General features: G+C 35.8%; 1 protein-coding gene across 2 annotated transcripts in view; it reads right to left on the reverse strand.

The window, feature by feature from the left end:
* Positions 1-5,575: 5,575 nt before the first annotated feature.
* The window catches only part of LOC129221969 (glycerophosphocholine cholinephosphodiesterase ENPP6-like), a 76,671-nt gene continuing 58,464 nt past the window's right edge, over positions 5,576-23,782 (reverse strand). Inside the window, exons 4-8 of one of the 2 annotated variants that reach the window (XM_054856369.1) lie at positions 23,405-23,514; positions 19,516-19,677; positions 11,105-11,242; positions 9,736-9,850; positions 5,576-7,957 (exon numbers count right to left, since the gene is read on the reverse strand). In XM_054856369.1, coding sequence (XP_054712344.1) covers positions 7,701-7,957; positions 9,736-9,850; positions 11,105-11,242; positions 19,516-19,677; positions 23,405-23,514 — 782 coding nt within the window. In that variant the 3' untranslated portion in view covers positions 5,576-7,700. The remainder of the gene's footprint in view (positions 7,958-9,735; positions 9,851-11,104; positions 11,243-19,515; positions 19,678-23,404; positions 23,515-23,782) is intronic. The other variant, XM_054856370.1, reaches the window with a different exon arrangement.

Genomic DNA, 23,782 nt, shown 5'->3' on the forward strand with positions numbered 1-23,782 from the left:
CACCTGGTGGCGAGTGGCTTCAATGAGCATATTATGCACCTTCTCCGTCGAAAAATACATATATGTAGCAATTTTCATAATAATCGGTCCAGGTATCAAGTGAAGCCGTGACTATACTCAAATTTTGTACTCACGCAGTTTGCAAGATCAATCAATCGCTAAAAAATATCAAATAGAAAAAGTTTTAAATCCCCCCGTTGCATGAAAAGCCATAAAACAATAAAGAAAGAATTTATTTGTTCAAACTCAAGAAAAATGGCAACAGCTAACTTCTTATCAATGAGATCTTTCACGCGAATTAATTTCTGCAGCCGATAATTTTATTCGTATTTATCCAATGGATTGTGACTTAAATTGGAATAAAAAAGGAACTATCGATCGGATTTTTTTCGAACTGGTCTACAAACATTCCCAGTACCAAAAATAACAAACGGTGAAAGTTTCAGCCAAATCTGCCGGGTAGTTTTTGAGTTCATGGATGACATACAGACAAACATTTATTTATATATATATAGATGAGACTCGTGTCCGGGGAATGTTTACGCAACCGACTTGGACTCAAAAATAATTGTTTTTAATGGTTAAAAACACAAACTGAACAACAACTGAATATACCAGTACTAATTCATAAAATCGCCATTTCTAAAATTTCCCAAGTTAAAACACAAACATCAGAAAATTCATTAAAAAAAATCCTCGTAAACGTGCCCCGGTTTACCCTTTGTGTATAATGTAGCTTTCAAGACTTAATATTTCTCCGGATTCCTTATTAAACCAAAATATTTCAGAAACTCAGAACGTTTTGAGCCAAAATTGAAAAATGTTTATTTGAAGTTTTTTTTAAACGTTATTTAAAGATATTAACGAAAAACTTTTATTCAAAGATATTAACAAAAAAATGGATCTTACTCACCTTCTTTGATGCCTTCCATACTAAATGGAATAATCAAGTTTTTAAAAATTGCCCATGTGTCCTCAACACAAAAGAAGAGCCTACTAAATAAAACTTAAAAATAAACTGATAAAGAAATGCGATTCGCCATTTGTTCAAACTTGATTTCTATCATTTGTTTTTATGATATCGGATTAAAAGCTCAAATTCCATTTCACTAAGGTCATTGTGAAAGGATTAATAAAGTAAAACAAGTTGGAAAAAAAATTAATTTGAATTTTGTCATCTTGAATTCAAATTATGTTTTTCGCAATCACGAGTGTGTGTGTCTGTGTGTATGTAGGCGTGTGTGTTTGTGTGTAGGGGGTATGTGTATGTGTGTGTAGGCGTGTCTGTGTGCAGGCATGAGTGTGTGGGTAGTTGTGTGTATGAGTGTTTGTGTGCGTGGGGGCGGGGTATGTGTATGTGTGTATAGGCATATGTGTTTGTGTCTGTGTGCAGGCATTAATGTGTGGGTAGTTGTGTGTGAGTGTGTATGTGTATGCGTGTAGATGTATGTGTTTGTGTGTGTGTGAGTGTGTGTAGTTGTATATGTATGCGCGTGTGTGTAGGTTATGGTTGCAACTTGGAGACGGCTTTCGCTATAGGAGCAGCATCGTGAGGAGCCGGTCGACGGTGATGCTGCAGAGGTTGCTGGCGGGAAAATAAAATGATAGCACATCATAACAGCCAAGTGAGAACAATAAGCAATCGTGATTGCTCAAAAAAAAGTCATTCTCCACTTTTGTCCATAGGCTGTCGCAACGTGCGGCGGTCAGACTAACTGTAATATCTCTAAAATACATATATGTACACTAGGGTGGCCCTTATTTTTCAACTTTCGAAAAAGTTAGCTCCCAACCCCCTATTTTGCTCCAATGGACAAAAAAATGATGTGTTCAAAATATTAGCTCAATCGGAAAAGTTTAAGGGGTGCCGCAACAAGCATGAAATTATCAAATTTTCTCCAAAAAAGGAGTTTTTCAAATCTTTTCAAGTTAAAAAAAAAAAAAGCATCTCGCATATTTACATTTTTGACGTACCTATATCTTCTTACAGGTGTTATTTTGCTCTAACTGGTTTTTCAGAGACTTTCTATGTCTTTCCCCCTTTTTCCTCTGACGTCTTTTGTGGTATCAAAGCTTTTTGACCAGACACCATTCACTACTCATGACGCGTTCTTGTTACTGCAATTGTTTCTACATCAATCTTATGAAAATTTCCTTGTCAACTTTTTAATTGAGTTATTTTTGTAGTCACACTTAATTTTATGAGTAATTTTTAAACTAATTAAAAATATAATTTGAGTATTATCATATATATCATGATTAGGACCATGATAGTAAATATAATGTTTGTATTATTAATCAAATCCTATTTTTTTTCCCAAATGATTGGATAAACTTAAATTAACTCTATTTTTATTATGTGCTTCGTTTGATTATTTTCTAACTAAGTATAACCTTGTCTTTGTTCATTACCATCATTACCATTCCATCGTTTATTATTCCAATACATGAAACAAATCAATTGTCGAGCCGAGAACATGTTTCATTTTTACGGTAGTTTGCTGCTTTGATATGATAAAGACTGCTGCTTTTTAATCCCAAGTTTTAAATAGAGTCACAATACATATGATCTACATCTATTTAGAAGAAAATTTGATGAATTGTACAAAATAAGAGTTCCAATTGAAACATCTTTTAGGCGAACATCAGTCCTCTCTCTGTCCAGTATATCTCCCATCCCCCTTAACCGTTTCCCACCATCCCCTTCCGAAGAAGACCCCACATTTGGTCAGAGGTCAAAATTCAAGCGGGGGTGAGAGACGACCTTGGGTGAGCGTGGGAGCAGCTGCCCACAATAGAGCCCCTAGGGGCCTTAGCCCCCAAGAGTGCTGCTGGTAACTTGCGCCTGACTTTCGTGTCAACTTGACTTTCGTGTCATTATCAACTCCGACTTGCAAAATGGCATCAACGTCTTCCGGTAGCTCATTAAACAAGTTGAGAAAAGATTTCTACATTGATCTTGTTGGCAACATTTCTAATCAAATTGTTGGAGCAAAGCTACCATCGAATAGACAAGTCTTGAGCGTCTTTTTTTACAATATAAAAGTTGTAAATATGACAAAAAAAGAAAGTGCAACATTAGTGATTCAAGAAGTATCTGTTTTTTGGCAAAAGGCAAGAATTCCCACTAAAAGAACGGATCACTGCGTTGACAAGTTAGTCAAACTCCATGATGAATGGAAACATTTGCAGAAAAGTTTTTCGAGAACTTCAGGGAAAGGCAAAATGAGAAGAGATTCTTTTGAAGAAATTATGGACGATCTCTTCGATATTGCTCATGCAAATGCTTTAGAAGACATCAAAATTGAAGAAGATAGGAAATTTCTAATTCTTCAGCGCCAAAAAGGAAGACCGGGCTCCATGGTTGGTGTTGACCTAAAATTAACACAAAAAGAAGAAAGGAAATCAAAGAAAAACAGAACAGAAGTTGCCTGAAAGAAACGAACTTATGAAGAAATGGAACGACAATTAGTCGACACATCTTATGATATAGTTTCAAGCAACCCAAGCAGTGACGGTTTTGACGACAGTAGCAGCCCTTCTTCTGTCATTGATAAACAATTACCAGAAACTGATATAGACACACTTGAGAGTACGGACAGTACGACTGACGCAGAAAATAGAGGTACATTGCATTTTTTTACTCCTCGTCTATCTGAAGTTTTTGATAGATGTAAAATCACAGATAGAAATGGAATTTACATACTGGTAGCTGCTGCAGAAGCATTTGGACTTGATACTAAAGACCTGATCATTAATCGAACTTCTCTTCAACGCCTCCGAAAGAAATTTAGAGAAGAAAGACATGCGGAAATTCAGAAAAAATTTAATTTAAATGATTGCCAAGAGCTTGTCTTACACTGGGATGGAAAATTGCTCCCAACACTCGCAGGAGTCGAAAAAACTGACAGACTGGCAATAATAGTAACTTTCCAAGGCAAGGAGCAAATGTTGGGAGTTCCTGAAATCCCATCCTCATCAGGAGAAGAACAAGCCATGGCTATTTATGAAGCAGTTGAAAAGTGGGGATTAAACGATAAAATTCAAGCACTTTGCTGTGATACAACAGCCAGCAACACAGGCCGAATAAATGGTGCTTGTATTAATCTAGAAAAATTGTTTGATCGTGATCTGCTGTACCTTCCTTGTCGTCATCACATTTTTGAGTTAGTTTTAAAGGGATGTTTTGACTCTCTAATGAGTGCAACTTCTGGTCCAGACATGCCACTTTTCAAAAGATTTAAAGAAACTTGGACAAAACTCGACAAAAAAAATTATACCACTGGTAGCAATGAAGTACCTCATGATATTCGTGCAACCATGCTCGAATTTCTTGATCAACACCTTTCAGCTCGGAAACAACAGCGCGATGATTACCGAGAACTGTTGGAATTAAGTATGATATTTCTTGGTGGGGGATTCCAAAGTGTGGAATATCATTTCGTAAGCCAGGAGCTGTAAGTCATGCTAGGTGGATGTCAAAGTCCATTTATGCACTCAAGATTTACTTATTTCAGGATCAGTTTCCCTTATCTGAAAGGGAGAAGAACTCTTTAAGAAGAATATGTATTTTTCTTGCTCGAGTCTACGTTCGATCTTGGTTTCTCTCCCCGGAAGCAGTTAAAGCTCCATATCACGATTTCCTATTTATGCGTCAACTGATCGATTACCAGGATATTGATACAGAAATCAGTATTGTTGCTCTCAAAAAATTTTCAAAACATCTCTGGTACTTAGCTCCTGAAACTATGGCTCTATCCTTATTTGATGATAATGTTCCAACCTCGGTTAAGAGAAACATGGCACAAATTATGTTGGAAGCAGATAAAGATGAAGAATCGCAAGAAGCAGAAAACCAACAAAAGAGATACATTCCACATCAAAACAATTTTTCTAAGTTTATTAACAACGAATTTTCATCTTTTGTGACACCTGTTACAAAACATTTCCTCACCCGATTTTCTGTAAGTTCTGATTTTCTCAACAAAGACCCTTCAACTTGGAAAGATGACCCTGGTTACACAAGTGGAAAGGAAAAACTTGATAAAATAATTGTTGTGAATGATGCTGCAGAAAGAGGGGTCAAACTAATTCAGGAATACAACAATATTCTTACAAAAGATGAAAATGAAAAACAATTTGTTTTACAAATTGTTGCTGAAGATCGCAAAAGATACCCTACTGCTACTAAATCCTCACTTAGGAAAAAATAATGTTGAACATTCGCTTGTTCCCGCTGTGTTTTGGTTCTGTAGAAATTGTTTGTCATAATAAAATGTATTTATCCTCTAAAAGCTGTTGTGTTAGTAAAGAAAAATTAAATATTGTTAAAAAAGCACGAGATTTCTAGGATTTGCTGAACTTCAAGTCGTTTGCGGCACCCCTAGAAATTGTCCAAATGAAGAGAAATTTTACACAGCCTGCTTTATTATTCATTGGAACAAGGTAAGAGGTTGGGAGCAATAAAATTTTAACTTTCGAAAAATACCCTATAGCTAAGGGCCACCCTAATGTACACGTACAGTTGCCGAAGAATACATTTTATGACGCTTTATAAGTGAACTCACAAAATATCAAAAATATTTTTATTTAAACTCAAAAATATAACATTTTATATTTACAACCATGCATAATTACTGCTTAGTTTTTTTTTCCCCTTTTGATTCTGTTGCAAATATTATGCTTGATGAAGGGAATGGAAACATTCTATTTTTAATTACTATTATTAACAGATAATAACAATTATAATGATGATTACAGTTTTAGGGCTGTATGTAAATTTTGTCACTTTTTTTTTTCATTGCATTCGACTCCATCCCTCTTTTTTTCACAAAGTGTCAGACTTCATCGTACCCCATCGCCTACCCACGTCATGTGTCACGCTATATTACATAAGTGTCATAAAAATGGGCGATGTCACACTTTTTTTCACCCCCTCCCTCTTCCTCCTCACAAACTGTTACAATTTCAAGAAGACCCTTCCCTTAAAGCGTGACATTATTGGTGGACGATCCCTTAATTAAATCAGTTTTCGAACATTGTTTTCTAGTGCCAAATCAATCTATTGATGGTGAACACGTTCTTTGGAATCATTATCGTAAAACCTTTTTCGTGAATGATGAAATTAGTTTTCGAAGAACGTCACTTCCCATCGATGCGTTATCAGAGATTAATTCATCTTTTCTGAAGGAAGGGGAAAACTTCAGCTTTCGCGGTATCTCTTGAATGACAGACGTTGACATATGTTTTGCTTAAAGCAGTGGTGCCTAATCCACGGCCGGCGGGCCATATATGGCCCGCGAAGCTGATCCAACTGACCCGATGACATGCTAACAACCTTTACTCAGCTTGAGACCTTGTAATAGTTTTGGAACTCCTGATTGGTCAGGCGGCTTAGATGAATCGCCCATGTTCATCCAAAAGAATTTGAACAAATTTCATTTTTCAGAAGTTCTGAATTCAAGTTTAAATGTTTTTAATTTTCCACCTTCGAATAATGTCTAGAAGATCCTGTTTCGAAATGAAAAAAATAACTAGCGTAAGTAAAAGAAGTTATAAAAGAGATAGATGACGTTTTTACTTGACACCAATCAGCGGTCTCCAAAGTTTTGCTTGATCTCTAGCAAAGTAAAGGTTCTTTATATGCGGCCGGTTGACATGTCGATTTGTTCAATGGTACAAATCGAAAAAAGATGTTTTGATATTTAGGTCTTCCAAAACAACCAATCATCTCAATTCGATATTATGAATTATTGCTCTAAATTTGACATCAAATTTATCAGAAATTCTTATCTACGAAACAGTTGGAAACTTACTTCAAAAAAATAAGTACATAGTGTGATAAAAACAATTCTTGATTTAGAATTTTCTTTCCTTTTCGATTTTTTTTTCATACTGTTATCGAAAAGGATTTAAGTATATTTTAATTTTACATGTGTTCTGGCCCGCGAGATTCATCTTGGTATAAGGAGTGGCCTGCGAGTAAAAAACGGTTAGGCACCACTGACTTAAATCATTATAAATTGGATCGTATTAACAACACTTCATGGATACTGCAGTTCATTTCTTTTTCCATAAACATATCTTCTCGGTAGCTGGTGTGCACTCTAGTAACACTGGTAGAAATTTCTTGATAATATAAAAACTTGGTTTGATTCTTCACTCAAGTGCTCGCATCATAAAAGATGTGTAATAAAATCAAAAATGTAAATTCATGACTTACAGTTTGACAAAACTTCTCAAACTCAAGTTGTACAAATCCATAATTTACCCTTCATAACGAAAGAATCTAAAACTTGAATACCCCATTTTATGAATAATCTCCCTCTGTGGAATTTATGTTCCCATTTAACTCCTCATCAAGGTTTAGGCTATCTGGATTGCCTGTGTTGATTTCTGCGCATACTGTTCCATAATTCCAAAAGGAGGAAAATCGTTCATACAATTGCTCGTGAATCGTTTCTAAAATAAAATATGATGATGATTTTTAAATCAGGTGTCGCAAATCTCTAGATTCACCATTCCCGGCAGAATTTTACTTTTCAATGATTAGGTTATTGAAAAGACCATCCGCTATTATGGCTAAACGCAATTGAAAGACTCGATAATATTCGGATTTACAAAGCAGCAATTTTACATTCAATCTGCACAGGATAAAAAAAACCTCTCTAAAAATAGATCCTCCCGATGAAATAGAATCATCACGTTGTCACCAGATGCCACTTCTGAAGACAGAAGCATATAAATGTGACAGTTATTGCTTGCCAAATCTGTGAAACCAGAACTGGAGCATCAGACAGCTGACAAGGTGTCGAAAGTAGTTGCTCAGGAACCAGCATCCCTTTAGTAATGCTCCTGGATCCGTTGTTAGGCAAAGGTTCAAATCCCAATAGGTCGCACAGTACGTTGTAGATGTCCACAATGTTCAGTGGAGGAGACGTATAGTTTTTTCTTATTCCTGGAAGGTACACAATATAGTATTATTGTCATGATTTCTTCAACTGACTGATTAAAAAATTAGCCTGTAATTATTTCTCAGATTTGCAAAGCTAACTTAGAATTACTTGAAATACATCGCCAGCTCAGTCAATTCCAGCCGAGGACTGCAGTTTCGTGCTTATTAGCACTCATCAGCCCGGCATAGGAGTGACTGAGCTGGAGGTGGAAAACCTCTTAAGGAAACCTAGAGTGCCAAACAAACTGGTAGCTAATACCGAAGCTTTCTTGCCTTGCCTTCAACATTCGAGTTGAACCGAACCATTGTTTAGGTCACTCGTCTGGTCAGTGCTGATTCTGTATTAGCTACCAGTTTGTTTGGCACTCTAGGCTTCCTTAAGAGGTTTTCCACCTCCAGCTCAGTCACTCCTATGCCGGGCCGATGAGTGCTAATAAGCACTAAACTGCAGTCCTCGGCTGGAATTGACTGAGCTGTCAGTGTATTTCATGTATTTCTGCCTTAGCCCTGGCTATAGGGAGGTGACTTACTGACTATAACTTAGAATTAGTTAATGTTTGAGCTACTTCAAACCTAGAACATTCGAATACAGTAGAATCGCGAAAACTTGGCCTGATGTGGACTGAAAAATGGCTGAGTTGTGAAAGTGCTGAATTATTGGTAATGCTGGCGCAACAGATGCTTCGCGTGGGGTTTTTCCGTTCTGCCTGAATGTTACCGAGTTTTCAGGATTTGGCTGGATTTTCGGATGCCGGATGTTTGGCTTTCTACTCTGCTTTCTCTAAAGGTTAATATGAGCTCAAATAACGTACTCAGTATCTTACGGGACACAGTCATGGCACAAAACGTATTGGTTATTCATAATAGCAGCAAAGGATAAATGTATACTCACAATCCAGCATATTATAAATGTACTAATAATCCCAATTTTCCTTTTTAAACAGCATTCTAGAACAAAGATCTTCAACACGAATTCCGCAGAACCCTAGGGCTCCCTGGAACTTCGATAGGGGTTCCATAACTGATCACTATTTTTTTTTTAATCAAAGTGCCTCACTTTTGGTAAAGTTTAAATATTTATAAAAGATCGAGTTCTCTCTCTCTCTCTCTTTCAGTACAATATAACTTTCTTTTGCTTGTAAAAACAAACATAAATAAATATTTCACTTGTTGCTGTTGTTTACAATTTATAGAATGTATATTTTAGAAAACTAACAAAAACTCCAGTAGTTTCCTTATTATAATAAACAATTTTAAAAAAGTGCCAAATAATTTTGTAAATTTGAATTTGACAAAGCTTTGATATTGCATTTTTCCGACTTTTAGATCAGCAGGTTCTCATAAGGAAACTGTAAGCTCAAAGCAGGGAAGTGCACAGAAATTTTGGGCCCCGACACAAATGAATTTTTCGGGGGCCCCTCTATATAGTTCATCTCATTTAATTAGTATGATTTTTTTATACTATAGCTATAAAAAACTATAGCTATAAAAAGACTATAGCTTTAAAAGAGCACTTAACACTAAATTAAATTTCGGGGGGGGGGGGAAACATTACTAAATAAAGTAGGTAATTCATCAACATTGTTTTTCAATTTCTGAGTAGCGAAATACTTTCAAATTAATGTTCAGGATAAATCATCTTCAATTTTTGTTTCAAGGTAGCCCTGAAGCACGTAAATGGATTTAATTTTGCAAATAAATTGGAAAATTGTTTCTTAGAATGAAAACTAATTTTTTTGTTTTTTTTACTAACTGCAGCATAATGAAAATGGGCAACTGACCTGGTCCAACAGCATAAAAAATGCTCCTCATGTCACTGACTTGGTAAGGATCGTAACCATGGGAACCAAGAGAGACGGACGAACCAGTAGGAATGCTTTTTCCTGGTATGTCCAGCTGCAAAGAGAGAAAATAATGAGAAAAACTACTTATCAAAAGATTTATTTCATTTTAAGTTTAGATTGAATCAGACAAACCAGCTGAAATTGACTTTAAAAAATCTGGCATGAATCCCACGCTATTTCCTTTTTACATTAATTAAATGATCGATGTTTTTTAATGACTCAAAAGAATGGGTGCGTGTTTACTCATGTACGAGCGTTAAATGCAATACTTCCTGAATTAATAGCTTTTTAGACATTTTTCTTTCACATTAAAAGAGTATGCTGAATGTAGAGGATTGTTCTTGGAAATGAAAAGAAAAATGATGTTTTTTTAGCGTATGTGATATAAATTAGAAAAATCATAAAAGCTCTATGGAATGTGTGTAAAGAACAAAAAAGGTGCCTTAGACGGAGCAAGAAAACACTTTAAATAATTAAATCCCTTGTCTGTCACGAATCGATCTAAGAAAGTGTTTTACTTAGATTCGTTTTCTAAATATCGACAATTTTATCATGATTGAATGGGTATTTCGTTGAAGATCACCGAAAAAAGCTACATTGAAACCAGACTCGAAAAATCTTTTTTTTTTCGACAAACTTGCAGCCAACTTGGCAATATATCGATTAATTTGTTTTAAAAACCTATCGATCACCAAACTGGCTGTGATCGCCAGTTTGATGATATTGCCAAATTGTCGACAAATTCTAACATTACTTGAGTTTGCATTGAAATTAACACCGATTTCCCCAAAAAGGTGTGAAGGTACCTTTTTGGAACGTTTAAAGGCATTCAAAAGGGGAAGTGCACAAATAGACACCACCCATAGTCTAGATAGAAAAGTTTAACCATTTTCGGATAATGATTTTTTAGCTATGCCAGATACATACATGCATACATACACGTACATATGCACTTACAGTCGTCATGAGAAAACTTGAAATAACTCAGGGATCATAAAATGAATATTTCGATTGTGAATACGTTCTTATGCACGCATGCACGTGCAGAATGGACAAAAAAAAAAAAAAAAAAAAAAAAAAAAAAAAAAAAAACTAATCAACATTCATTCGAGAGTGATTAAAATGGACACTTAGGACGAAATTTTAAGCAATTGTTTTCGTGATTACAATACTTCCTGCAAAATTATCAGTCCTACATATTTGTTTATACTTGGAAATCACGTATCCACATAAATACAAATATACACAAAACACGTTGAAAGAGACTAGCTACGACAAAAAAATATAACAAGAAAACTTTGTATACCCCTTCAATGAGATAGTCCTTATCAGCTACCAGCAAAATTGGAAGCATAAGGCGGTTATTTCTCAGGTGGTAGTGTTCTGGTATTTCTTCTTTGTGGTATACTTGCAATCCTGGTATGCCCTTCAGTGCTTGGTACACCTGAGAAATATAAACATTACTCAGTTTTAACATTTTAGACGAAACTCAAATTTCTCTATTTACCCGCAAAAATAAGATTTCAAGCTTATAGGGCTTCAGTACCTTTTCTAGAAATGGAGTCCTGCTCTCAATGCTGTCAAAAAAGTAGTCAGTTTTCTGAAGTTTAACTCTAAATCTCACCGGTTAATGGTTCAACTTAGGGATTGCAATACCGGACCAAAAATACCGGTATTGAATTTTTAAAACGTGATACCGGGATACCGGTATTAATACCGGTATTAGAAATTTCTCAAAAATTGCTTGAAAACATATTGTTTGGTTGCCACATTTCATAATGTTGTACAAAAATTGTGTTATTATGAAAACCTATTGTGAACAAATATACCCCTATTTTGATAACAGCAGAAGCGACCTGACCCATGCGCAAATTCGAGCGCGGTTTAAAATATCAAACAGTACATTGAAAAGAATCCCTATGTTTATTTTAAAGGCATTTATTTTGTACTCTGTTGAAGTTTAAATGGTTTTGAGAAATTCCAGATAATCTAAACACCAGCAGCAGCGGATTTACTTTCTTTGACTCTTTTCTATGTTATTTTGTAAGCAATGAGGATGTAGTATATATCCGAGCTAACCTTGGATAAACAATTTGAGGAGCATTAGTGGCGATTTTAAGAAGCATTTTGAAATTTTGCGGAGCAGCTCGGTATTTTGTTTTTGCCTTAAACTCAATTAATAAGAACCACTTGTCTAAAATTTTTTTTTGAGCTTTGATAACCATTTTAAACATAAAAATAAAAAAACTGCTTTAAATAGTATGTCATGCTTAAAACGCTCGGCCGGGAAATGCGGAGCAAAATACCTTTTTTGCTGAGCTCAGGAGTTTCTCAATTTTTGCGGAGCAATTGACAACCTTGTTTGAGCTTATTTTGCATGGTGGCTAACAGGAGCTCAGCTCCTGCACTTTTCAAATTTAGGTGATATCGATGTTTCCGAGAGTTCAAAGTCTTTTGGGTAATTTGTTGATACAATCGTTTTTTTTAAATAATTTTTATTATTATTTATTTTTATTTATTTAGAAAATCGTTGCTTTGAAACATTGATGTTTTTCAACCGATGTCGCTTCTCTGAGCAGAATTTTATCATAATTTTCAATAAAAATACAAAAAATATCAACATCGAGAAAACATTGAATCCAAAACATTGATGTTCCAAAAACATCGAAAGTAAAACATTGATGTTCCAAAAACATCGAAGGTAAAACATCGATGTTTTAACAAAAACATCGACATCGATGTCGTACCATTCAATTTACATTCATAAATGTATTTTTGTAAATCATGTCAAATGTTTACATATGCATGACAACCGGATGTCTTAACATCAGGTAAAACCAAAAACTCACTATTTTGCAAGGGTTCCTTGAAGCCCTGAAATACGAATCTTCATTAATCCGTAATTTTGTGCGATGAAACGTATTTCCTTTTATTATGTTTTACTATGCTCTTTCGAATTTCAAAACTACTATTTATTTATTTATTTTTCATTTCATAGTACATTATGGTCCAAGGGCGTCCATATAGGGGGGCAAGGGGGGGCTCGAGCCCCCCATTTGAAATGAGAAATTCCTTGCTTTTAGTGCTTCTTTCTTTGCAAAAATGTATAAAAATTTCTTTTTCAGCCATTAATGAATAAGTTATTAAAAATGTCAACTCTTAATGTGTCTAATCTGTACTGAAATCAGTTTCTGGGGGGAAAATATTTTGCTAAATCATGGGGAAAATTTTTGAGCTCCCCTTTAAAATTTTACATATGGGCGCCCTTGTTATGGTCATTGTTGTGATTATGGTCATTATTATCATTTGCTCAGAATACAGGTTGTCGTAAAAAATATTCTCTAAAAGACTAAAAACCAAGGAATGATGTATAATATACCATTTTGAATACTCGCTACGTTGGCGGGGAGAGGGGGTGGGCATTCCGGTGACCCGGTTGACCATTTCAGAAATTCGGCAAGCCTAGTTATGATTGTCTTTTATCAATTTGTCAAGTTCTCTGCCATTCGAAATTCAAAAAAAAAAAAAAATCTTATTTGGTTTCTTCTAAAAATAAAGCACGAAAAATCCGTCAAGTTCCAGCATTTCTCAATTGTTAGCATGAAATCAAAATTCGTTTCTTCGAATAACTCAAAAACTCATTTCTGCAGATACTGCGCTTTACTTTCCCACGTCAGAACAAGCGGGAGCTTTCAAAAAATCAGTAATCCAACGTCATAAAGCACAAAAATTGCAAAAAATTGCAGACACGTGTTTCGGTGTTATAAGGAACACCTTTTTCAATGCAAAGAGGTGTGAGCTTCTGGATGAAAAGTCATCCGAGAAAAGCAACACGGTGGAACAGGAGATAGTATAAATATCAAAAAATATATTTTTTATAAAAATCAAAAATATTTTTTGATATTTATACTATCTCCTGTTCCACCGTGTTGCTTTTCTCGGATGACCTTTCATCCAGAAGCTCACACCTCTTTGCATTGAAAAAGGTGTTCCTTATAACACCGAAACACGTGTATGCAATTTTTTGCAATTTTTGTGCTTTATGACGTTGGATTACTGATTTTTTGAATCTTCAGCACAAAGGTATTTATTCGTTATTAAGCGAGAGCTTTGTTTGCAAAATAGGTTACTGCAGTCTCTCACAGTTTACGAGATAAATGAATGCTTTACTTTAGTCTCGCCATTTTAAACACACAAGACCGTCGGCGAGTAGCCCGAGATAATTAATGAGTCTGTTGTACAATAGCCCTGGTTGTCCAGGAAAAACCCATTCACCTGTGAGCAGGACAGGAGCAGGCGCCGTTTGTCTTAAAGTGTTGATTCGGCGCCATCATTTTTGCAACATTGCTCCTTTATTTCAATTCTTGGTCACGGGAATTCAGAACTCAATTTCTCACTTTTGGTAAATTGCAGCTCTTTTTTTTGCAGTGCTGCGGAATCAGAAGGGAAAATAACCGACTCTGACTCCTGAGATTTTAAAGTAATCGCGTCCGACTACGACTCTTTTACCATAAAATCCGTCCTTCTATATTCCTTTAAAATCTTACATACCATAGATTATAAAAGGTTCATTTGAATTGAATTGGATAGTTTTTTCCTAACTTTAAGAAATGATACAATATGTAACTTCGTTCCCCCCCCCCTATTTATCACCTTGACGACCCATTTTGAGCAGTAAAAGGCTTTTAAAAGAGCGTAAAATTATCCGAGCGCCAAGCTCCATACTTGTGACAAACTATAGGGTAACAGGTACGCAAATATTTTCGCTACTTTTTGAAATTCACATTGAATGAATAGATTATTCGAATTTTTTGACCCATATAAAAAAATCTATATATTTTTCCAATGTGTTAATGATCCATAAATTAATAAAATAATATCTGAAAAGTTGTTTAAATTGATTTACCCATTCACGAATAATGAGTTTTAGTCTTTTTAATTTGCATGCGTTCATTTTTCCCGACTCAGGGACTTTTTTGACCCATATAAAAAATCTATCTATTTTTCCAATGTGTTAATGATCCATAAATTAATAAAATAATATCAGAAAAGTTGCTGAAATTGATTTACCCATTCATGAATAATGAGTTTAAGTCGTTTTAATTTGCATGCGTTCATTTTTCCCGACTTAGGGACAAGTTTTGTTTGAACAGTTCTGATATTCTATTATTTAGAACTTGGGTAGTACATATAGTACATAATTTACAAAAAAATAACTGTCACAAAACTCTCTCTCTCTCTATATATATATATATAAAAGAAAGTCGTGTTAGTTACACTATTTACAACTCAAGAACGGCAGAACCGATTTGACTGAAAATTGGTGGGGAGGTAGCTTAGAACCAGGAGACGGACATTGGATACTTTTATCCCGTTCGACGGCGTCTCCATAATTTTTGTAATTGCAAATTAAATGTTTAATTAATTGTTTAGTTCTATGACTTCAATACATGGCGGGGTAAGTTTAGTTCTGTGAATAGATGCCTGGGTAAGTTAACTTGAGAGAGCGCTGGCCGACAGTGTTGATAGCTACGCTATTGTGGGACTGTTGTTGTCAGCGAACTGATTTCTGAATATTTTTTCCTCGATAGTCAGGTATATAATTTGATTTTGTAGGATTTTCCTATTGGATTTTGTTTTCCTTATTTCTATAACGTTTGTTTTTATTCTTATAGTCTAAGATAAGTACTTATCTAAGTAAATAATTTTATTTGTTGTATCATTCAATTGTGATTGTTCTTTATAACGTTTTTATTGTTTGTTTATTTGCGAAACATTTTGAATTGCAGAAAAAAAATCATTTCACTCGCTAAAGGGCAGGGTTACGGTAGCGTGGTTGCTTGGTGTGTTAAGCGATGAACTATACAGTTGAATGATTATTTTGAGTTTTAAAGCTACTGTTAATCTCTTTATGTGTTTTGGCAAATAGTTTTAAATTCCAAAGATACTCTAATAGGTCTTTTGAAAGGATGCGTACACATTTTAGTTGAAGGAAAATGATCATTTCAGAAAGGATGGAGGTTTTTTTTTTTAATTTAACGGATTTCCTTTAAATTCTTAGCACGATCATCGCCGTGCGGGTACTGCTAGTAAATAAATAAAAATAATTTTTGAACTTGTGTAAACAAACCTTTAGTCAAACTCATTTGAAAATTATGGATGACCATGACCATTGACGACAAGTAAGGAAAAAAATCCTAATTAATAGCATTTTTTTACTTACTTTAATGCCTAAGATTCAGGTAAGTTAATCAAAATCTCATCAAAAACAACCCTGTTGTAAAAATTTCCCCGCCAAGAAAACCTTTAACTTTCCGCACAAAAAAGAAAACCTGCATCCTAAACCCTAAAACCCTCAGCCATAAAAAGTTATGATATCTATTTTGCCCGCCAAGTATCTGCCAAACTACCATCCTCCTTCTTCTCCTTTTTCATCACAGCTACTTCCAGTAGAACCTCCTCTCACCTTCAACTCTTCAGAAATATGGATAGATCTTTTAAATTGTTTATCTTGTTTGGCGGGAAGCTTTTTGCTCACCAAGCAACCACTTCAATTTGAAAAGCTTCCCGCCAAACAAGATAAACAATTTAAAAGATGTATCCATATTTCTGAAGAGTTGAAGGTGGGAGGAGGTTCTAATAGAAGTAGCTGTGATGAAAAAGGAGAAGAGGGAGGATGATAGTTTGACAGATACTTGATGAGCAAACTAGATATCATAACTTTTTATGGCTGAGGGTTTTAGGGTTTAGGATGCAGGTTTTCTTGGCGGGGAAATTTTTACAACAGGGTTGTTTTTGATGAGATATCACATCTTTTTGCATTGATATTATTACTTTGTCTGTATTTTTAGAATTGAGAACATCAAGTCAAAAAATTTTCAATTGAAAAATCGCTGTTTTGTGTTTTTAAGGAACAATAATGTCTAGCCTAATTTTACGTCAAGTTATTTTCTGACTATTGAGATTCTTTAAATTATATTGCTTTCGAGCATTTTACAACTTTGCAATAAATTCTATTACAGTTGACAGATTATTCAACATGTATTTGACAGATTATTCAACATTTTCATGAAGGTTTCTTTAAATGTTTTACAGCTTGAGGGCTATTTTAATCTAGTTTTTCACTTTTTGTTTAATTACAATTTTTCTTAAATCGTGGATTATTTTACGTTTTATGGGATAATTTTAATTGTTTGGTGATTTATCTTTTTCTTGAAAGAAGTCTTTGTTTTGTTTAATACCTAGTTTTCTTTAAAAGTTCATTTAAAAAACGAAATAACGCATGTTATCACCAAGCAAAAAAAAAAAAAAAAAAAAAAAACTAAGCCATTAAATATTTTAAATTTGAATGTGTCAGAACTTTACTCGATGACAAATCGCGGATATCCCAAATTTGCCATAGCGAATGCGCATGTTGCGCGCGGACTAAGCTCATTAAAAGTCTTGCTTAAATTAATTGCAAAAAAATTATCAGCTAGCAAATTACTGCAAAGCACGGATATCCACACACGTATTTCATATATTTTCAATTCATTATGTATTGTTTGTGAAAAATTCATTAATTTAGAAAATAAGCAAACTAATAAAAAAGTGCTATTTTTCGCTTTCAATTAAAAAGTTATATGTGCCGTATTCATATGCGTACAGTTTCATATAATTTGTCGATTAAAATATTGTAATGGTTTAACCCCAGTTTCGCGCCGACATTTAAAATTTATTCCCTCCATAAATATATCAAAACTAAAAAACAGGAAGAAAAGAAATTTTGTATCGGCGAAACTGGGGGAGGGAGGGGGGGGGGACAGCATTCTAATCGCATTCATTAATTTGTTTCTCTGCTTAAGTATAAACAAACAACATAGAATCTGAAAACAGAAAGCCCAATGAGCTAAATATGCTCGCATGCGCAGTCGTTGTGGCAAATTGTGATATTCGCGATTTAACGTCTAGTTGCAACTGTTGGATATGTTTTAGTCTTGATTGAATTTCATTTCCTAAGACAACTTTGGAATAACTGTTATATCTGTTCTAACCTTGCAATTGCAGTCCGAGATAAACAAACCCTATGAGCTGAGAGTAAATACATAAGAATTTAGGGGAAATTAGTGATTTTCAAACTTTAATTACTCCGGCCCATGATGTCCCTGGGGGTTGAATTTTTGTATATGTACTCAATGGCCCCCCAAGAATATGTATACAAAAAATCATTACCGTAGCCCACAGGGGGGCTGTGATAGAACCCCGGGAAGGTACAATTTGGGGAGTAAAAACGAGGGGGGAAGGGAAGGGGGGGGGGTCAAATGGCACAAAAGGCACATCAGTAGGGCACAAGGAATGTGTGTGCGAAATTTCAGCTTTATTCCTTTTTTCGTCTGGGCTGTAGCCCTGTCAAAGAAAGCGAAAACTTTTTGGAACAGCAATTTTATAACTTAAATACCTCTTCCCCCTGATGGTCTAGGGGATTGTATTTTGGTTTACGGCGTCAGGGACCTCTATAAATTGAGTGTACCAAAAATCAACTCCGGGGGTCTTCATGGGGCTGAGATACAGAGGGGTGAAAAACCCAAAAAACCTCAATTCGTTCTGTCGCGTAATCTTGTTCTTGGTCGCTTTATTTTCTTTCGTCTTTGGCGGTGGATTTGCTTCTGTTGGCTGCTGACGTTTGGTTTCCTTGGTGGGGCCGGGACGCTCCCGCGTCCCGTGAGCACACATATATTCCAAAACGTTTCAGTTAAAACAAACAAAAATAATTTTGGAGAGCTGCTTAAAACGAGTAAAATGTATTTTTTTAATGCATTTCGTATTCTTCTTTCTAGCGTTCTTCATTTTATAAATATATTCTGCTACGTGCTGAGTTTTTCTTGTTTTTTTTTTTTTTCTTTTTTTAAAAATTATTATTGAAACAGAAGCCCAATACATTATTACACTATGGGAAGGTAAAGAAAAGTATCTGTAAAAATGAGCTTTTTAGATATTTGAAGAAAAGTGTTTTGGATTCCATACTAATAATAGAGAAATGTTGGAATTTTACAGGTTTTTCGTGCTTTATTTTCAGTGGAAAGCAAAATATAAATATATTTTGCTTTCAAAATAAGCAATCTTCTTTACTAATAATAAAGCTGAAAGTCTATCTGTCTGGTTGTCTGGATCTCTCTCTGTCTGGTTGTCTGGATCTCTCTCTGTTTGGTTGTATGGATCTCTCTCTGTCTGGTTGTCTGGATCTCTCTCTGTCTGGCTGTCTGGATCTCTGTGACGCTCATAGCGCCTAGACCGTTCGACCGATTTCCATGAAATTTGGTACAAAATGAGTTTGTAGCAAAATTCGATTTTGTTCTTTTTATATTCCAATTTTAAGAAAATTTTACCGAGCAAATTATCACAACGTGGACAAATAAATTACGAAATTATCGTAAAGTGGAATCGTAACATGGGCAAGCAAATGAATATAGCAAATTGGCGAGAAATTCATCATCCATTATTTAAATATACAGGCGAACCAAGTGACCTTTTCATTTTCTACTACGGGCAAAGCCGTGCGGGTACCGCTAGTGTACAGTAAAACTAAAGTACAGTATGATGCAAAAATGAAAAATTTGCAATTTATTGCCCTCCACCTCCCCTTTTAGTAAATCAATTTTCGTTCAATGTAACTTTACTTACACTTTTGTAAAACAGTATTTTTTAAATGTTCATGATTTACTTTAAAATGTAGCATACCTTTTCTGTCTTACCCTCATGAGGCAGAAGCATGCTGTTCGCTCCATAATAGATCATGTACCGAATGTCGGCGATGTCCAGGTAGTTTGACAGCTTGATAGTGGTGATTGACCTGGAATCTGTCAAAGTCATTCCATGGTCGGACACAACAACAAGATTTACCTGGAAACAAAATAGGAAGGAAAGATGATTTTGGTAACTTAGTTACATGATCAAATACAACACGTTTCGTTCAGCGTGATAATTTTGTGAAATTATGATGTATATGGAGCAACATTTCTCAACCTTTTTTGACCAGAGGACCGCAAGAGATTTTGAAAAAACTTCCCACCAATGATATTTTTCTTCTTCTTCATCTTCTCGTACTATTTTTTATTGCAAAAAAAAAAAAAAAAAAAATGGTGGACCGTGGTGGTGAACCGTGTGTGAACCATTAAACATTTGTGAAAACATTTTGCAAATGGCTGATGGGTTTTTCTCTTTTTACAAAATAATAACAGTTATAAATGAATTAATAAATATCTAAACAGAACTTTACTTATTGTTAAAGAATTGTTAGAAAAAATATTTAAATGTTAAGAATAAGAAAAGTAAGTACATAAAGTGTTTCCTAAAAATTACACAAGATTTGAAATTGCCATCATTTTTGCCGTAAATTGTTGGTAGCCATGAAAAACGAACAGTTTGACAGCTGAGAGTTTAGGGTTAGTAAAAAGTGAGTGTTATGCAACTGTACAGCCAGTGAAACAATTCAATTACTGTCTGACCACGGATTGTCTGGAAAGACAAACATCCGTTTTACAGCCGGAAATGGACGAATTTATTATTTTTTAGCGATGCCAGCTTTTGCAGAAGCAGAGTTTCATTCAAATAAGAGGAATACCGGCATCAAATTTTTACTTCTCCCCCTCATTCATATGGATTCGTCTTATCTGGACGTTTGAAAATTCCATACAATCCGTGGTTGAATAGTACTGCATGAGGCATTTCCTGGTCATGTACGCTCTTGTTTTGGTGATCAGAATTGGCACCCTAGATCGGGTGATTTAACATCATTAGATTTCTTCTTATGGGATTATTTGAAGTCAAAGGTTAAAGGTCTATGTCAACAAGCCCACAACTACCCGTGCATTACCTTGTTGCGATACTGAGAGCCAGTTACAGTAACTGCTTGACCAATATCAACTTTCATTAATTTTAAATAATTATTCAATAATGAAAACGCATTATTGTGTGTGTGTGTGTATCGTACATTGCTCAATTTTTAATAACCTTAATCTCTCAGCTGTCAAATTGTTCTTTTTTCAGGGTTGCCCACAATTTACTGCAAAAATGGCGGCAAGTTCAAATCTTGTGTAAATTTTGGAACACCCTTTAGTCATGCATAAGTAATAAACATCGCTGAAAAGTCTTAGAAATCGACGATAAATAATCACTAAAATCACGGAAAGAGTGTAGTGTAGGATTATCAGAGGTGCCCTCCCCCTAAGGGAAAGAGCGCACTCTCCGCTTCTCAAATATCGCGGAGACCTACCCTCCAAAGCAAGAGCCCCCCCCCCCCCCGAATGAGAAAAATACCCCTCAAAACAACCTCTACTAAAAATTTCAATGGCGCAGTCTGCGCCCCCTTAGGCGGGCATCCCTGGGATTATCATAATGGTGTTTTCTTTCTTCTTCATTTTTACTTCCTTTTACAAAAAAAGGAAGTATTGTATTCGCGAAAAAATGTTCACTCAAAAATCGCCTTTAATTTCCATTTTGCTTACCCCCGAATGAATGTTGAGTTTATTTTTCAACCCGACCACACGTGGATAAGTGCCTATCAGGTCAAAGAGTTTTCCCCCTAACTTAAAGATAATATATCACCCTACATAAATAGTAGGGTAGGAGGAGGGCTGTCCTTCCCATCAGGTCGGGTCCAGGCGTCCAGGCAGACTCCTCAACACCATAGCTAGTTACTTTATTCTACCACTCCTTATCCAATAGTCATTCCTAAGACCTGAAATCTCCCGAGGGGGCAAGATGGGGGTGTCGTGACGACAAGGACGCAAGATTCATGAGGGTGAGTCCCTTACACAAGATTCATGAGGGTGAGTCCCTCACCTCGAGACGAGAGCAGCCCTGGGGATCAAAAAAAATAAAAATAAATAAAATTTTAAAAAATAACCAAAAACATAGATGTTGTGTTGTGACGTGATGTATAAGTGTATATGTTGTAAATGTCAAAAAAAAAAAAAAAAAAACTCAGAAACTGCAAACGTATCCAGCTTCCAAGCCAGAAGGAGTCTCGAGGTCAACAATGGAAGCAACGTTCCACCCCATAGTATCCCCCTCAAATACCCCATCTAATATAAGCAATTTCCATTGCAGATATGACGTGATATCTCATTTTAAGCCGAGACATGAAAATGATCGGTGGGAATCACTAATACGGCAGACGAACTAATATCTTTTTTCTTCCACAGCACTTAATCAATTTTTTCTATTACAGAGAGGACACCCAAGAAATCGAGACAGATTGATATCTGTACTCCATATGGACGGGGTGTCCTAGTGTATGTTTATGCCGTAGTAAATAAAATGCAGTAGTGTATTTATGCAGTAGTGATACGACTAACCCCGTTCCCTTACAGGGAACCATGGCACACCAACGAGATACGGGGAGACATACCGTATCTCATGGTGAGCAAGGTTCAAACATTAAGGGGCAAACTCCCAGCTGGGTTGACGCCCAGCACGGGGACCTTCCCCGGCGCAATAAGCATCAAGTGCGTCCGTAGCACGTTACGACTATCGACCGCCGCACCCAGCCGTGCGGGGGCCCCGCTACGCGGACCCCCGGGCGGTGGAACCTAAGGCTTACAGCTAAGTGGTGGGGTGTGTGCGGAGAAAAGTGCCTAAGAACGTATAGACACGCGAAATATCCAATTGGACGATTTCCGAGTTAGTTACAATGAGTTTTCTAGTGACGTCTATATGCATGTATGTACGTGTATGCGGATGTGCGTATGTATGTCACATAACTCAAGAACGGTATGTCCTAGAAAATTGAAATTTGGTACGTAGACTTCTAGAGGGTTCTAGTTGTGCACCTCCCCTTTTGGTTGCATTCGGGTGTTTTTAAGGGGTTCTTTTGCCCCTTTTTGGGGGGAAATCATTGTTAATTTCGATGTAAACTGAAGTGGTGTTACAATTTGGCAGACGGCGATATATCGCCAGTTTTTTGGTCGCCAAGTTTTGTCGCCAACTTGGCGATAAATTTGGCGATTCTTTTTAAAAATCTGATTTCAGTTTGGCCACTGTTGGTGATATTTAGAGAGTGAGCTATTCAATCACATTAAAAATGCCAATAATGGGGAAATGACATTAAATTGGATTAAAAGGAAGTCATGTGAGGCTCATTTTTTTTTTTAGCAAGGAAATTTTTTTCAACGTGGACGAACAAAAATCTCTGAGGACCGGTCAAATTTTTCTGCGGACCGGCACCAGTCCGCGGACCACCGGTTAAGAATAACTGGGGTACGCAACCATTCACAGCTCAACAACATATTCCCACAAAGAAAGCACAAGGACGGAGAGAAAGTACATCCATGCCCGAGCCCGGACATTTTCTGACCACTAGACAAGGTGGTCGGCAGCTAATTTTTAATGATGGATTAAATGGTAATCAGTGATCACGAGATCGGTAAATAGAACTTTGAGTTGAATCAATAACACGAACAGAATGTTTGCGACAAAAATTCTGTCTTTGTCACAATTGTTTGCGACTATATAGGAACATGGCCAACTAGACAGCACTTACAATTAAAGCGTTTAGTTAAGGAGAAAACTAAACAAACTTTTTTACCAAAACGAAAGACTGAATAATTAATGTATTTACAAACCTTACCTGATCTTGAAGTCCTCTCTTGTCTATTTCAGACATTACCATTTCTAGTAGTTCATCAATGTCTTTCAAAGCTTGTTTTCTTTCAACAGATTCCGGTCCAAACTTATGACCTACAGAAAAAAGTTTAAAATCATTCATTGTAAAAAAATTCAAAACTAATTTAGTGTAAAATTGATACTATGAAGCAATGAAACAGTCATACCATAAAAGAAAACAGTTAGAGCTTTATAATAAATTTCATTTTTATAAAACTTATATAAACATTTTTTTTTTTAAATATGGCTGCGGTAGAGGCACTACCTTTTGCAGACCTAAAGCGATCCCCCGGCATAGCAACCACTCTTCCACGTAGCACCAATATCGGTGGGATGCCATTGC

The sequence above is a fragment of the Uloborus diversus genome, chromosome 5 (genome assembly GCF_026930045.1).
Source record: "Uloborus diversus isolate 005 chromosome 5, Udiv.v.3.1, whole genome shotgun sequence".
NCBI classification, from domain to species: domain Eukaryota; kingdom Metazoa; phylum Arthropoda; class Arachnida; order Araneae; family Uloboridae; genus Uloborus; species Uloborus diversus.